The sequence below is a fragment of the Cricetulus griseus genome, chromosome 10 (assembly GCF_003668045.3).
Source record: "Cricetulus griseus strain 17A/GY chromosome 10, alternate assembly CriGri-PICRH-1.0, whole genome shotgun sequence".
NCBI classification, from domain to species: domain Eukaryota; kingdom Metazoa; phylum Chordata; class Mammalia; order Rodentia; family Cricetidae; genus Cricetulus; species Cricetulus griseus.
In genome coordinates, this window is record NC_048603.1 from 9680404 (window position 1) to 9698102 (window position 17699).

At 38.6% G+C, this 17699-nt stretch overlaps 1 protein-coding gene across 3 annotated transcripts in view; it reads left to right on the forward strand.

Moving 5' to 3' along the window:
* The window catches only part of Rspo2 (R-spondin 2), a 142645-nt gene extending 126827 nt beyond the window's left edge, over positions 1 to 15818 (forward strand). For all 3 annotated transcript variants that reach the window (XM_035449648.1, XM_027431450.2, XM_035449649.1), the window contains one exon: positions 15703 to 15818. In XM_035449648.1, the coding sequence (XP_035305539.1) occupies positions 15703 to 15818 (116 nt within the window). The remainder of the gene's footprint in view (positions 1 to 15702) is intronic.
* The last annotated feature ends 1881 nt before the right edge of the window (positions 15819 to 17699 follow it).

Sequence of the window (17699 nt, forward strand, 5' to 3'; positions counted from 1 at the left end):
ATAATTAATCTTTAAGAAGTACATTGCAATACTTAGACAAAGTAGTGGACAAAGATTCTCCTGTAACAAAAGACTATTTTGGTCTTCATTTGTAATAAGAGACTATTTTGAGAAATGCTTATTTTGTTGGTCATGTAAGAATACAAAGTGTTTTCTTGATCAGACTTTTGTATCAAAACCATGATGGTCTCATGCCTCTGCTTATGAGTTTAGTGGTTCAGCCCACTTAATTAATGACCAGTTCATGGGTTTTGGAAAGCTTCATGACTGAAGGAATTAAAGTTCCATTGACCTTCTCTTTGTCACTTTTGGGGGCCATGCTTATTATGGTATAGAGTGATGAAAGGAAATATACAAAAACAAGCTTTGGGACAAGACTGATGAAATCCTAGCTTTACCACTCAACATTGGTGGCCCCTGGGGTAATGTAACCTTTCTCACCCCCAAGGTTCCTTTTCTGAAAAGAAAATGGGTAGAGATAGAATCTATATCATAGGCCAATTTTAATATGAAATGAGTTAAGCTATGCCAAACACTTAGTGTCTGTTACAGAGCTTGCAATGACACCATGATGGTGATGTTGATGCCATGATGGATGATGATGGTGGATTAATGTATGGAACTGATTGGTAGAAAGAACCTTCCTGAGTAAAGTTAAAGGTTACCTTGTTTACATATTTGTAATCCAACTAGTTATAACCTCATACTATTAGCAGTTATGTTACATGGAGCAAGAGGTACTTTTCATTTTCACCTTTTTTATTGTCTTTATTTGGGTGCCTGTGCACGTGTGTGTGTGTGTGTGTGTGTGTGTGTGTGTGTGTGTGTGTGTGTGTGTGTGTTTTCAGAACTAGGGCTAGAACCAAGGGCCTTGGTATGTCAGGCAAGTGCTGTACAACAAATTGCATTCCCAACCCCCACCTTTTCAACTTCTGAAATGGCAAACTTGCCCATGTATTGAGGAGAAACCCCACATGTTAATAGTTAGGGGATTTTATATTTTAAAGCAATTTCATTTTTGTGTATCTCCAACTTTATAATTCTTGTGTGCCAGCCAGGTTGCCTTTTGAAACAGACCTGCTCCTCGAGTCTGTTGGGTTATTTTGTAGAGCGAGCTGAATCTCTCAAGAGAAGCACGGCTGCCATCTTGACGGTTGCCCATAACAGGGGCCTATTTCCCGTGTGTGCAGCTTTGTGTCTGCTTGTCTTTCCATGCATTGCCCACAAACAGAACCAGAGAAGGGAGTCCTGAACTTCACGCCCAACCCACCTGTACATGCTAGGATCTGGTCCCTCTTGAGTATGTCCAGGTTCTGTGAATGTTGTTGCAAACTTCGTCAGTGCAAATATGAGGCTGTCCTGCTGTGTTCAGAAGACACAATTTCCTTGTTGTCATCTACTACCGCTAACTGTTACATTCTTTTTGGCCCCTGGCCCCTCTTCCACAACGATCCCTGAACTTTGGCAGGTAAGGTAGAGATGCCCCATTTAAGGCCAAGCATTCCAAAGTTGTATGACCTCTGACCTTTGCCAGTTGTGGGTCTCTGTTCATCACTGTCTGCCACAAATTGAAGCTTCTCTGATGAGAGCTGAGAGATGCATTGATCTTTGGGTGTAATAACACGCCATTAGAAGCTGGTTTAAGACTCTGTCTACTTATTAGAAGAATGGTAGGCTCTCCCTAGGGTCTGTGACCTGTCAAGCCAGAGATTCTTGACTTGATAATGGGGCCAGTTATGGATTTTATCTTACAAAGTGGGAGTAAGGGAAATCCAGACCCAGAACAATAATATTTTACATGTTTTATCTCATTTGTGGGTGTTCGCTTTGGACCTTCAGATAAGTGTGTTTCATTTGGAGCAGGAAGGGTTAACTGCCATGATCCTCTGTAACATTACTATTATTATTATTATTTGCTTAAATATCAGAAAACTAAAGTTTGCAAGTGCATGAAAAGTCCGAGGTCGCCAGCTTCTAAATAGCATAGTTCTGCCTTGAATGTAGGCCTATACTATCTCAAAAGGTATGGTCTAAATGCCTGTCCACTCCAGTATGAAACTTCTCCACCCTATAGCCCGGCTTCTCGGTGCTTGGCCAAGAGTGACTTATTCAAGCCAGGCATCCCACATTCTGTGTTTGATCTTGTCGAGTGGCCAGGGTATGTTGAAATGCCCTCCTGGGAATATACACTTGAGGTGAAAGAGATTGAAATTGAGGTTGCCACAAAGAGATGGGCTGAAAAGTCAGAAGCATTATTCGGTGTCAGAGTAGCCTACATAGACTGTGTCCCAAGTTGAAATTGGCTGCCTCCATAGAGTCTGTAATTTAGATGGTGGGCTTGATAACGTATGTTCTTGTATTGCTATTATGTACAAACCATTACATTATTTCACTTGTATGGGTGATCTACGAGTTCCACAGAAATTGTACTGAACCTGAATTAAATTAACATGATAGCATTAAATATTACTTCTTGGATATCTTATTTAGTTAATGGCTATTGATTTAAGATCAAAGAGAAGACATTAAGTCCCGTAGTTTTTAAGAGAATTCGCTTAGAAGGTGTGTTACATTATGAAGTCAGCTATAGAGGAACCTGAAACTGTTTTCTGATGGTACCCCAGCTCCCAATCTAATAAAAACAGTCTGTATCATTTTCTCAGCAAATTCAGACTTGATAAAAAAGTGCTAAGTGAGCCTGATTATTTCCTCATACATTCTTTTGAGGAGGTTGAGAGCATGTGACTGCACAGTGATTTGGCAGTGTGGTTTGAGTACTTACCTTTTTCCCAATGTTCAATTAAGGAAGAATATGCCAAAATCACTTACAATGTGTGGCAGTCTTACAACCTACAGTCTCAAACTGCATCGAGGTAATTTTGTAAACTCAGTATTGATACAAGGTAAAGAAAATAAACAATGATTCAAAGTGAATTTACAGAAAGCCCTAAGGACTGAATGTTAAAGGGATTTCATGGTTGTGATGGTCAGTGACATTTCTCATAGAAAGCACTAAGAGTTGTCTGTGAATGCCCTTTGTCTTTATTGAAAAATGACTCGACAATTCCATCTGTCTATAGCAACTTTTTTTTTTAAAAAAAAGATTTATTTATTATGTTTATAGTGTTCTGTCTGCATGTGTCCCTGCAGGCCAAAAGAGGGCATCAGATTTCATTACAGATGGTTGTGAGCCACCATGTGGTTGCTGGGAATTGAACTTGGGACCTCTGGAAGAGCAGCCAGTGCTCTTAACCTCTGAGCCATCTCTCCAGCCCCTATAGCAACTTTTCAAGGCTGTTAAATCCGTGTAAGAAAGAGTGAAATTAAAACCCATGCTTACGGCCCAGTCCTAATTAGATGGAGGAAGGTGGATAGGTCATTTAGACATTTGGCACCTCGCTTGCTCTCCATCCACTTACCTTCCAGAGTTGAACTTGAGCAACATGCCAGAAAAGCCGCTTGTTGCCTCTTGACTTGCATGCTCAAAGGGAACCAATGTGGCTGGGAGGTTGAGAGGCCAACTTGATGAGAGTCCTTTGTTGGCAGTCATCATAAATGGTCGGCTTTTATTCTTGACGTTAGTCTTCTGTACGCTAACTGAAACAGAAGCTGCTGAAGACCATGCTTAGTTCTTATAAACTAGAGATAAAAGATTTACCCTTTGCTGTGGCGTGTGTTCATTTCCCCATACGAAAAGGTTAATTCAAGCATGGCATCAGTACTGTTTCTTTGCTGAGTGGACAGATAGTAGGATCATCCTAATAGTTCTTTTCTCTTGTTCACAGACATGTTTTTGACAGAATAGCAATTAGAGTTTCCCTCGTGCTACATTTGGTTCTTGTTACTGTTTAATCCTCTGCAGAACTATCTCTAGAAAAAAAATTAAGCCTTGACTTGAGGTTAAAGTGAATTTAAAGAAGAACTGTAAAGTTCCTCTGCACAATGAAAAGCAACAACAAAACAAACACAAACGCTGCTCCGATAGTCTTAGAATAGAAGTGAATTACTGCCCCCTTGTGGTGGAAGCACACATTCCCCCAACACAAACAACTGGAGAACTGTTTTAGGTTTCTCCATCCAAAACGTTGTCCTTTACAATGAACATAAAGTATTATGGAAAGAATTTTTAGCCACTGCTCCTTGCTTAAATAAAAGAGAATAATAAAGAGGATCATGCCTTTGAACATTTTCTCCCCTCTGTGTGTGGTATATCTAAGAGTTTAGTTACCCAGAGTGAGAAATGTTATAGGGGACCCAGCCAAATTTCAGTCCCATCACTTTGCTGTCGCCCGCATTGCATCAAGTGTATGTTAAAGCCTGGAACTATCTTATCGGTCCTCTAAAGGTCATATGCTACAACCAAAGGGCAGTTTTATTGCTGTAAAACCAGAAACATCTGAAATACCATGTAGAAGAAACTTCAGTGGCAGCATAATAATTCACATAGGTGTATGTGTTTGTGGGTTTAGCTCTTTTATTTCTGCCATTTTGAATAGAAAACAAGATCTTTGACCAAGCCAGACAGGTCATGGTCCACCTGTGTGATATAAGGACCAAAGAGACCATTTTAATGTTAGTTTTACTGTGCTAAAAACCTCTCCCTTCAGGTCTAATGGCTTAGTGAGTTCATCCTTCTACTCTGGCAAGGGTAGTCAGTTTTCTGGATGATTTTCACATTTGCATGCTTAGAGAAGTCCATTTCACCCATTCTGGTGGATCTGGGTGACTGTTTTGCTCTCCCAGTTACAGCACAAGAAGACTCCCCACTGGAGAGTTACAGGTGGCCGCTGTGCAGATTTTTCTTGTTAGTACTATTTTCTATTTAAAACCGACCATGATTTTCCTATTTTTCCTCTCTGTCAGTTTCATGTACACACAAACAGTGAATTTTAGTCACATTTTACCCCACTTCCTTTTTATTGTTTTTTTTTTGTTGTTGTTGTTGTGAGGTCATAATATAATTGCATCATTTCCGTCTTTCTTTTTACCCCTGAAAAACCCTCATCACTCTTCTGCCTCTCCTTGCTCTCTTTGAAAATCAACAGTCCCTAACTGTTGTTGCAAACACACATGAATGTACACACTCATGTGCACGTGCGTGTGCACACACATACACACAGATACAGACACACACACCACACTTACTTAGTCCATATGATGTAACTTGTATATATGCTTTCAGGGTTGAGCCTTTGGCCTTATGTAACCAATTGGTGTACTCTCTCTCCCCTGGGGAAAGGCTATGTCTCTCATTATTGCTTGCATCCTTAGTGTTAGATCACGTTGGTCATTGCTGTGCTTCGTAGGTGTCATAGCTGGGTAGGACCGTTGCTTGCTCGTCCTTTGGAAGCCTGCATGGTGCCTCCTGATATGAGAGCTAGACCTCAGAGAGGAGACTTTAGATCACCTACAGCTCAGTAGTCTCTGAGCCATGTCTCTGAAGTGATGGACGTCTTCAGCAATAGAGACTTACCTTCCACATCTCATGGGGCAACCAAGGGCACAGTAATATTTTGGGGGTGTCTTGGACACCTCTGACCCACAACTCAAAGAGGGTTTCTCATGCCTAGTGCCATAAATTTGGATGGTCTTTGGAGGGAGCATTGTCATCCCAGATGGGAAAGTATGTATTTATATACTGGCTTAGTGCATTATAGATAATTTTAGGTAGATTATTTATGGCTTTTCAAGACATTCTTTCTTTTGCCTTCCTCCTTCCTTCCTTCTGTATTTGTCTCTTTCTCTCTCCCTAACTGAGTATCCCCCCCCCTATTTTTATTTCCTAGACCAGATCACTGCTGTTGTGTTTGTCCCATACCCTGGTAGTAGTCACTTTTGACTTGCTTGGCTCTGCAGTTACTCCAGGGTATGTACTCACAACGGACTATTTGGAGCCAAGAGCCTCTCATGAGACAGAAAATGAAACATTTGTCTTTCTGGGTCTGGCTCACTTCAGTCAATGTTATTTTCTGTTTCCATCGATTAACCTGCCAATTTCACTTTTCTTTTAGCTGAATAGTATCCCATCACGCATATTCCTATATTTTCATTATCTGTTCGTCCACTCTAGGGCATCAATGCTGTTTCTGTTCCCCAGCTATCGTGAATGAACAGCAGTGAGCAGGGTTGGACAAGGATCTGTGGAGTGGGATGGCAAGGCCTTTGGGTATATTCCAAGGAGTGATACAGCTGGGCCATATGGTAGATTTAATTTTAGCATTTTGAGAATTCTCCACACTGTTTCCAGAGTGGGTAGGCCAGTCTGCAATCTGACCAACTGGATGAGGGTCTCCTTTTGTCTTTCATCCCCTCCAGTGTTTGTTGTTGGCTATTTTGTTGATTTTTTTTTTTACCATTGTGACTGGGGTAAGATGATCTCAAAGTTATTTTGATATGCATTTCCCTAATTGTTGAAGACTGCAAACATTCTTTGAGCTATTTCTTAGCCACCACTCTTTTTCTTCTTTCTTTCTTTCTTTTTTTTTTTTTGAGAACTCTCTGTCCGGTTCCAGGCCCATTTTTTGAAGGAGTCAGGGTGATTTTGTTGTTTGGTTGGTTTTGACTTTTATGTTTCAGTTCTTTATGAATTCTAGATACGATTCCTCTGTCAGATGTATAGCCGGCGAAGACTCCTTCCCATTTTCTTCACATGGTTGGTTGTTTCTTCAGCTTTTTCATTTTTGTGAAGTCCAGTTTAGAAAGTTCTTTCCCACACCTGTATCAGGTAGGGAACTGTCTTTGTTTTCTTCTACCATTTTGGGCTTCACATTTAAGCTTTGGTCCATTTGAAGTTAGTTTTTGTGGAAAGTGAGGGATACTCATCTTTATGTCTGTGTCCAGTTGTCCCAGGACCACGTGGAGAAGATGCTTTGTTTTCCTCAGAGCCTATTTTTGACACCTTTATCAAATACTGAAAGGTGAGAGTTATGTGTACTCCTATTTGGATCTTGATTTTATTTCATCCGTTTATATACTCTCCATGTCTGTTTTCTGTGCCTGTACCATATTGTTTTTAATACTATGGCTCTGTAATATAGCTTAAATTCTGGAGGAATGGTTATTCTGCTAGCATTATTATTTATGCTAGGGATAATTTTGACTTTTCAAGGGTGTTAAGTGCTTCCATATGAAATTTAGGATAGTTGTTTCTGTTTCAGTGAAGCATGAGATTTGGGGAATCCTTTAAAAATTGGGGATCGCATTGAATCTGTAGACAGCTTTTGGTAAAATGGTTAATTTCACAATACTAATTTGACCAATCCATGAGCACAGGGATGTGTTTCCATCTCCTAGTCACTAGAACCCAGTCTTGCTCTGTTTCCTTCTTCAGATGTTCAAAGTTTTCGTTGTAACGTTCCTTCACCTTTTTGATTAGGTTTGTTCTAGATATGTTATTTTCTTTGAGGCTATCGTGAATAGAGATATATCCATGATCTCTTTCTTTGTATGTTTGCTGTTGATCTGTGCTATTGGTGTGTGTAAGTTGATTCCATACCATGCTGTATTCCTGGATTCGTTTATAGTGTTCATAAGTTTTCTAGTAGAATTTCTGGGATCTCCAGTGTATAATATTATGTCATCGACAAAGAGAGCTAGCTTGATGTCTTCATTTCCTATTTGGTCCCCTTCAGTTTTCTTCTCTTGCCTTATTGCAATGCATCAAGCATAGTGTTAAAGATGAGTAGGGGTAGTGGACAGCCCTGACTCCTGTGAGATTGCTTCTAGATTTTCACCATCTAGGATGATATTGCCTGTGAGTTACTCAGATATATCCTGTATTATGCTGTGGAATGTTCCTTCTAGTTCTATATTTTTCTGGGACTTTTATCATGAAAGCATGTTGGATTTTGTAAAAGGTGGGTTTTTTTTTTTCATCTAGGGTAATGATCTTGTGTCTTTTGTCTTTTAATTTATATGTGTAGTTTATCACATTTATTGACTTATGTATAATTTGAGTTCTGTCTCTTTTTTAGTTGGACCAAGGATCCATCAAGTTTGTTCATCTTCTCAAAGAATCAGCTCTTAGATTGGTTGATTCTTTTTATTTTTCTTTGTTTCTATTTAATTGTTTTTCTGCTTTGATTTTTATTATTTCTTGCTGTCAGCTGGGTTTGGATTGGGTTTCTTCTTGTTTTTCCAAATTTTTAAGTTGCTTCATTAAGTCATTTATTTGTGCTCTTTTAGACTTTTAATGTAGACACTTGGAACTATACATTTCTCTTGTTTGGACTGTTTTCAAAATGACCCAGCTGTTTTGTTGTGTTTAATTTCGTTCCAGGATTTCTTTCCTTGTTTCTTCTTTAACCCACTCATCATTTAGCCATGCATTGTTTAAATCTGCCCATGCCAGTATTGACTAGCTATTTGTTTGCTGTCTTCTTTAAGTTTTATTTAATTATGGTCAGATAGGATACAGAGAGATATTTAAACCCTTGTAAATTTGTGGTGTATTTTAGAAAAACTTCCAGGTGCTGTGAGTAGAATGTATGTTCTTTGTTGTTTAGGCTAAAGTTTCTGGAGATACCTGTTAAGTCCATATGATCTTTGATGTCATTTATTGTGATGTTTGTTTATTTTAGTCAAGCTCTCTTGTGTACTGGAGAAGGTAGAGTACTGGAAACCTTCTATTCATGGGTCCATGATAACCCATGTCTTTAGTTCCAGAAAAATGTTTTTATGAAATTTGGTGCACCAGAAATGAATGTATGTATGTATGTATGTATGTATGTATGTATGTATGTATGTATGATAGCAGTACTGTCTTGGTTAATTGTTCCCTTTACTAGAATGAAGTGTCCTTCTTTATCTCTTTCTATTTAGTCTTAGTTTGAAATTTATTTTGTCTGCTTTTAGGATGGTGAAACCAGCTTGCTTCCTTGTTCCATTAGATGGGTGTACTATTGTCCACTCTTGTATTTTAAGGTGGTGCCTATTTCTTGTAGACAACAAATATATGGATTTTATTTCTTGCTCCATTCAACCAGTCTTTGATTTTGATTGGGGAATCCAGGCCATTAATATTTAAATTTTTTATTGAAAGGTGTGTGTTGATTACAGTCATTCTGTTAATATTTGGTGGTGTTTGTGGTCTCAGGGGTACTCTGTGGTTTAGTAATTATAACTTTTCATTTCTTTCCATGGCGTCTTGGCTATGCTGATTCTCCTCTTCAGTCTTCCTATATTTTGATTTGATTTGTTGGATACATTTTTTTAGCTGGTTTTGTTTTGATTTGTTTTTAATCATGGAAAGGTTTTCTTTCTCCTTCAAATACATCAGATAGTTTTGCTGGGTATTAATTTAGAACTCAGAATGCATTGTTTGGGATCTTCTGGCTTCTAAATTTTCCATTGAGAAACCAGCTGTTATTCTGAAAGGTTTCCCTTTATCTATGATTTGTGTGTGTTTTTCTCTCTCTCACAGCTATCTGTACTCATCTTGTTTTGTTGTGTATTTAGTACTTTTACTATGATATGTCATGGCCGTTTTCTTTTCTGAACTTGTCTTTTTGATGCTCCATTATTAAGATATAATTGCATTAATTTCTCTCTTTGCTTCTTCCAGTCAATCTCTTTTATACCCATCCTGTGATAACCTTCACTTCATTTCAAGTTGATGGTTACTTTTTATTTGTTATTGTTACATGTAAAGATTTATTTTTTTGGCTTTTTGAGACAGGGTTTTCTCTTTGTAACATCCCTCACTGTCCTGGCACTCGCTCTGTAGACCAGGCTGGCCTGGAACTCACAGAGATCCGCCTGCCTCTGCGTCCCAAGTGCTGGGATTAAAGGTGTGCGCCACCACCGCTTGGCCATATCTACATGTACAGATTTTTAAAGCATTGATCCTTTTGTAGAAGTGAAGTGATACAGTGATTACCAGGAAGTTTTTCAGTCTACCCTTTGAAATTCAAGATGGCCAATAAACTCTTAATAGGTAGCTTATTAGTTTTTAACACTATAATAATCTTGAAACAAACCAATGGATGTTACCATTCGCATTACCTTTATCTCCCCTCTACCTCTGACTCCCAAGCTCATATAAATAAGAGTATGTATGCAGCAAAATTTCAAAGAGAGTCTGTAAGTGTTTTCACTACGGATCAGTAGGTGAGGCAGTAGATGTGTTAATTAACTCAATTTAGTCATTTTACAAGGTGAAAATGTGTTAGAACATCCTTATTAATTAATAGCCATTTTTAATGTCTAAAGGGCTTAGGTCAGTTATTTATTCCTAAGCATTTATATCTTATATCCAACTATGTGTGATTACTCTATGAATGGATTTCCTTATGCTCACAATAAGAGTATTTTTATGTTAAGGGATTTTTTCTTAGACCCATTAGTCTGGGGACCATGTCATAGTGATACTCTTAGAAATGGATTTAATTTCTGTAGCCTTGAAATATAAAATGCATGAGTTTTGTTGCAATGATACTTTATTGTTTCAATAGTCATTAAAAAAGGAGGCCATGAAAATTTATACTAGGACATTGAGGTAGTTTACTGCTTTGTTGCTATCATAGTAGACATCTATCTCTATGCGTAAAGCTTTCCCCAAGTTTAGATTATTTTCCTAAAATGGATTCCTAGTTCAGAGTCAGAAGTTATGAATATAGCCAGATGGCTTTGTAGAGAGGCTGTATTTGAGTTGTATTTTTGTGGATGCCTACCTTTCCTTATTCTTAACAGATCTGAGGATTTTTGCTTATAAGGATTCTGCATCGGCACTCCTTTTTATTTGGCAGTTTTAATTTGTTAAATATATTTGCTAGCCATTTGAATTTTCTTCATGAACTATATTTAGGTCTTTTGTATATTTTCATATGAACTCTTAAAATATTTTAAGAGCCAACTGGCATCTTCCCACAGAATCATTCATCACTCTTAAAAAAATAAATTTCTCTTGCTAACCATTCTTCTATAAACTCAGCTTGCCCATATGAGAAAGAGAAATCACCGCCACTCATTGTCTGCGGTGTAGACCTCTCAGACTTTTGCTGGGGAACCAGTCTCTTTTGTCCGACCTCCAGAGTGCGTTCCGAGGCATGGTGGCATTCAGCAGGACTCTGAATCCTTCAGAGTTAGTTGCTTGAGAGATTTCATGAATTCATAAAATCCTGGAATAACACAAACCTCAAAATCTGCATCTTGGTCTTAGGTGATTGTTTTTTATTATAGTAGTAGCTACAACAGAAATTATACTTAATCATGCAGTTAGTTACTTTTGACACAATGTGGCTTTTTCCCATTTCCGTGTGTGTGTATAGGCATGTATGTTTTATACACACACATTTAATTGTGTATAACATGTTACATAAATATGTAAACGCCAAGAAAGAAGCTTTTCTATTTTATAATCGTGGCTGCTGGTTTTTTTCCCCTTAAGTTTACCTCTATTATATTTCCTCTTAGAAAGTTTTTCCTCAGGACACTCATCATTTTGGAGGCCCTAGATAGCCTCTGTGCCTTACTGATAGAAGTACAAGAACCATTGCAATGATGCAAAGATTCTGTCTGAAGTCTTATGGAAAGAAAACGGTTGGATTTGAGAGTTGGTGAAAGAATGAAATAGCAAAATCAGTAGATTGATGGCTTTCAGGTCTTCTTGTGATTTGTGGGTCTTCCTGCTATCTTGCTTCAAAAGAGCATCCCCTCCTGTGAATATGGTAGCAGTAACCACAGTTTCCAGTTAGGGATATTTCCACAAGTGTTTTCTCGCCTCTCACTGTAGATGAATAGATAACATGTCTTTTTGGACCATTTCACGCTGTGTGAAAAAGATGATGTTGCTGCTTAGCATGTGGTTTAGATAATACCTAGTTTTGTTCATTTTGATAATTTTGCCTACCTTTCATCTCAGTAGCATGACTTTCTCATGTAATAGCTCACAACTCTCTGGTGAACAATGACCATAGATGTAGAAATGAAGACCCACAATGTGATGTCATATCGTACACATCAATTGCAATGTCCAGATTCTCTCTTCCTCGACATAGCTTTTCTCCATTATATCCCATCAATTTCCTTAAAGACAGCCACATATCAACAAGTCATCACTGCACATGCTTGGATTGGTTCTCAGAAGATCTGTTCTGCAGAGTGTGCCATCCTACTCGGAACAGACTCATGCTGTAGTAAAGGGTCAAGGCCACAGTTGTTCTCAGAGCAGTCAGGACAGTGGTGTGCAGAATTTGTCAGTGGAGTTGCATATGTTGTTGGCTGTCAAACACATAAACCCGAACCTTCTATTCTGATCTTGTGTAGTAAAGATTCCTAGTCTTCCATCTTTAACTCGAAGAGAAAAAAGTTAAATCTGTTGAATTTCTCTTAGGGCAACAGGTATTATGCGTGCCCTCCATATGTGTATAACTGTATTGAGATTGTACAATGATGCAATGTACAGAAGACATTCTCCAACCTTAATATCAGACCATATAGATACGCGAATATGTCTGGATAGATATGAAGAAATTAAATGGGAACAAAAATTGGCACATTTATGTCCAATAAAAATTGTCAAATAAGAGCATGGTTGGATGTTTCTCAGTTTGAACCTAATTTCTTAATGTCTGAAAATCTTAATTTGGAAGAAAATGTGGGTAGAATCCTTTCTAAACTTCTTTTAATATATTTCTATTATTTTAAGTTGAGCATAAAGTCAGAACAATCTACTGAGAGACCACAAAATATTTTCAGTTAATTTAGTCCTGTTTGTGGTCAGATTTTGGCTTACTATCTTAATTCTTTGGTATTTGCAATATATTTCATATCAGAAATGGTACTGGCCCCAAACAAAACCAACCAGCCAATCAGCCAAACAATGGCAAAGAAGTTTACATCCAACAGTCTTCATATGCAAATAATTAGGGTTATCCCTGGATTCCCCAAATCATTGTCAGTTGGAACTGGTCACCAAAGAAATAATCATACAGTTAGAAAGAATATTTGATAGTTTTCAGGAGAATGACTGAATAAGCCTGTGATACCAGTAACTGTCCCCTTACAAAGCCAAGGCCGTCTGATACCAGTGCTTTTATTGGAATAGTTATTAGATAACTGATACAAAATTAGCCATCTTTAAAGTATAACTATGCATAGATTAGGGTTTAGTAAAAGTAATGTACATTTCCTATGGTGATTCTCAACCATCCATAACTCAAGCTCAGATTTCTTGGTACTCGGATCATATTAATGTGACGTTGTGAGGCACCATGGGAACAGAACCCAGTTCTTCTGCAAGAGGAGCAAGTTCTCTTAACCGCTGAGCCATCTCTCTCGCCCCATCTAGTTTATTTTATGTAACCCTTCTCTACATGAAGATTTTGAAATTTTGAATGCCAGAAGTTTTCTCTAACATCTTAGGTCTTATAGAACAAGTTTAAGCAAGAAATGTTAGCTTTGTTCTCCATTCACATAATTTCAATTGACTTTTAAGAGAAATGCCAAGGTTTAGATAAAGGAATGGTAAACTAAATGAATTTTAAAAATACAGTCAGCTGTGATTGTTTTGAGCTTCAGATATTTGTTTAAGGATCCTGGAGAACCAAGAATTCTTTGTAGAACTCTGTAATTGACACTTCTCTTTGGACATGCCGTTTTGTGTTAAATACGTTTTTCATACTCCTCAGGCGTGTCATCATTAGAGATAATGGACCAACAATGTTGTAACTTCACAGCTGCTTAGATAAATGATGGCTTGGACTAGGCTTTCATTGGGTAGGATTAACTATGTTTAAAGATGGCAAAATGCCATTATAACATTAATGCCAAAATTTAATGAGAACCAGAAGTTTAACTTCAAGGACCTTTATAATTTAATATGGGAGCAAGATCGTGCTCTCATTATTTTAATGTTGTGTCTATTAAAATAAGTTTATCTTCTACTACACACACACACACACACACACACACACACACACACACATATATATATATATATATATATATATATATATATATATATATCCAGGCACCATTTAACTCTATTGCTATCACTTTTCTGGGATATTGAGGAGTTAGACCATTTCCCTTCAAGAGGGACTTGTGTGCAGTTACTTGTATTTATTACACAATTTCCAGCTTAATTTATTTTCAAACTTTAAGTAACTCATGACATTGAATGATAGGTTACCTGGAAAAATTCTTGGGCCATTGGATAAGCTCCTAGCATGAAGCCACCCAGAGCATGAACAGTGACCATCTGATCAGCAATTTGAAAGAAAGGGAAATAATGCCCTTTAACTTAGGGAACTTAAATATTCTCTTTGGTTTCCTAGGATAGGTATCTCCTTCACCTCTTGCTTACTTTATTAATATTTATTTTATGTGTATGAGTGTTTGTCCTGCATGAATGTATGTGGACCATGTGTTTATGTGGTGTCTGTGGAGGTCATTATGAGCCACCATGGGAACTGAACCCAGGTCCTCTGCAAGACTGAGACATCTCTCCATCCCCATCCTAGTTTATATTACCTACCTTTTCCATTTGGGCGTTGTAATGACAAGGGTTAGGACACTGAATTTCATATGTATAGGAAGATTGAAGAGCATCAGTTGCACGCTCAGCCAAATGTCCCATCAATGCTGATTAATTTGGTATCTGATGGCTGAACCCTACAGAAGTAGAACATAGATTTTATATAAAATTGCAAGTACAGCAGGTAGAAGATATTTGATAATTGGATTTCTTTTCTAGAGTGGTCTTTCTGTGATGAAGGTATATAGTGATGACTTCTAGTAAAGTGTGACATTTATGAAGTCTCCCCTTTTTTTTCTGAACATGTCAGGTTTTTATATGTTTGTAATATAAAATAACGAACCAATCCCAAGTGCTTCCTGTTTCTTCTCTTTCCATACTCTTGTGTATACATGTATAAAATACAAAATCCTAACCAGAAGTGGAAGAAATAAAAGATGGCAGAGGCAGAAAAGAAATTGTATCCAATAATCCCTGATGGAGCAAAACCTCAAGTATTCAGTTTGTGGTCCAGGCATCCTAGTGGCTAAGGAGAGAAATAGAATGTGGTGTGGTTTTCTGATAGTAAAACACATATCATCTGTTTGTTGGAACAAGCAAGCCTTCTCAGTGTTAATAAGAACGACTTGTCCAGGCAATTTGGATAAGAACTGGTGAAACTAGAAATGAATGATCCCTCATGAGGGTTTTTGAAAATAAAAAATGAAAAGGAAATCAGTGCACATAGTCAATTACTTCATTCATTGGTCTGTAGAGGACCTATCAGAGATGGTGTTAAAAATCAAGACCCATACTCCTGAAGAATGGAGTTTGAAACTTCTGGTATATTTACTACAGAGAGAAGCTTATTTTCTTCTGTCTGACAGACATGGGGAGAAGCAGAATGATGCAAAGGTAGCATTGTTCAAAGCTGGAGAATATAAATGGAGTTTTCACGGCATGCCGATATTTGAAAGACTGATCTGGCCTCTGGGAAGTGGTTAAATATGCCAATTCCCTGTAACAGGAAGATCTGTCTCTGTTCTGGACAGCATATCCAATTTAGGAAATTATTATTATTTCATCAAAATTAATGTGAACAATTTTCCCTTTGAGGCTGCCTTTTCTGTAGGTGATGCTTTCCAGATGGGCTTTGGACAACATTCTTAATGTTTTGTATTCTCTTTCCTTGGGAAAGGCACTCTCTGACTTCCTCTATTTTTCGCTCTTTCTTTATCCTATCCTAGGGAAGAGAACACCAAAGGCCAAGGAGAAGAGAAACAAGAAGAAGAGGAGGAAGTTGACTGAGCGAGCCCAAGAGCAGCACAGCGTCTTTCTAGCTACAGACAGAGCTAACCAATAAAATACAGGCAATAGCTGGGGGATGCTGCGAGGGGATTTTGTTTATATTGCAAACGTGCACAAAGCTACTCTCCAATCCACACTAGTGGACAGCATCCCTGCTGCCCTGACCAGTCTCCTTTTTTGGTAACATTGTGAAGGGAAGTGTCCAAGCATGGACTCTCGAGTTATTTATGATTTGAATTGAATCTGGAACCTTATGATAGTGGGAGCTTGTTGACCTCATCCGTGGGAGCTGATGCATGTACACTCCTGTGATGAACACCGCGTGTCCTCAGAATCTGCCCCTGGCATGGTGAGCCTGCAGGATGCACGTGGCTGTAGATCACCACCAGAGAACACACCGGCGCCTACTTTCCTACAAGAGATTGCAGAAGTACGCATGCGCTGTTCCCCCTTCGTTTCTCACACTGCGCAAGTGTGAATGGAAATCATGCCTAGGGTCACCCGCTGCACGGTGTTCTCATCATGGGTGACCTTCCAGTGATCTCGCGAAGAGACTGCTTTCTAGCTAGGGGTGCTGTGTGGAAATCCGTCCTCTCTTTCAGCCTAGCGCTAACATGTCCAGGTTCCGCTGAGCTCCCTACAAAGCTCCATACTGTATATTTATGCTCTCTGTGTGTAACAAGTCACACCTGATGGCTAAGATGTCACTTGGTTTCTAGTGGTTCTTAACCATGGTCTGGTTCATGGCTTGGCTGTTCTAGTTTTGAGAACTGACAAATGATTTGTTGCCGTTCGGTCTCTTCTGTTTGTATTATTTTTGGCGGGGGTGGGGTGGGCTTGTTTCTAATTGTAAGTTTAGGATAAGCTAGTTTGTACATAGAGTCAAATGACTGATGTCAGTTTCCATGCAGATAAAACTTCCCCAGTTACACACACACACACACACACACACACACACACACACACACACACACACACACACACACACACACACACACACGGTAAGCAGCATGCAGCATCCAGCCATAAGAAAGCAAACTCCTTCTGAGTCCAGAGAGTGATGACTTAGGAAACACAGCCAAAAACAAAAGGACTTGTGTGCAGTTATTTGTATTTATTACACAATTCCCAGCTTCATTTAGGTTACCTGGAAAAATTCTTGGGCCACTGGGTAAGCTGCTAGCATGAAGCCACCCAGAGCATGAATGAGAAAATAGGAGGGCTTCACTCATCAAGAGTTCCATCATTCATTTCTCTCTTGACCCAGAATGTCTTAACCCTACAACAAAGAACTTGCTAGAGGATTCCCAGCAGACAACACACGGCCATGATTTCCAAAACATCTCTGGGTCAATCAGTCCTTTGATTTAGGAATTGGCAGGCTCCAAATGCATTAGCTTCCTGGCTGATCCAGGAGAAACTTAGAACAAAAGTCGTTGTTGTAGAGTTTTGAGGAAACCGCCAAAGCAAGGTAAAGCCTTTTCCCCACCTTGCATTGGTAAAACTACCTCTTCAGTATTTTTTTTTTTTGAGTCAGAAACATCTTGCTGATATGTATAGATGTCATAAGCTTCATTATGAAAATATCGATACAAGATAAGCCATATATGAATGTTGTATTCAACTTTAGGGCTTGCACTTAATCCTGAAGTGTGTCCTTCCCTTCATGTATAGCCACACTGTATTCCTATTTACTGAGTGGACATGGGTCTCCTTGATATCATACTTCATTGTTAATAAGTCGATGCTTGTTACGTTTCTGGGCTGTTGTATTTTTTTGTGCATTAAAAACTCAGAACTTGCTTTCGGACTGTCTTCTGTTTGTTTGTTTGCTTTAAGAGTACACTTGGGCAAAGTGCAGTGCTATACCGACACTACGGCCTGCTTGAAATCCATAAAAGACATGAGAGAATAGATTGATAGTCAGTGTCTAGGG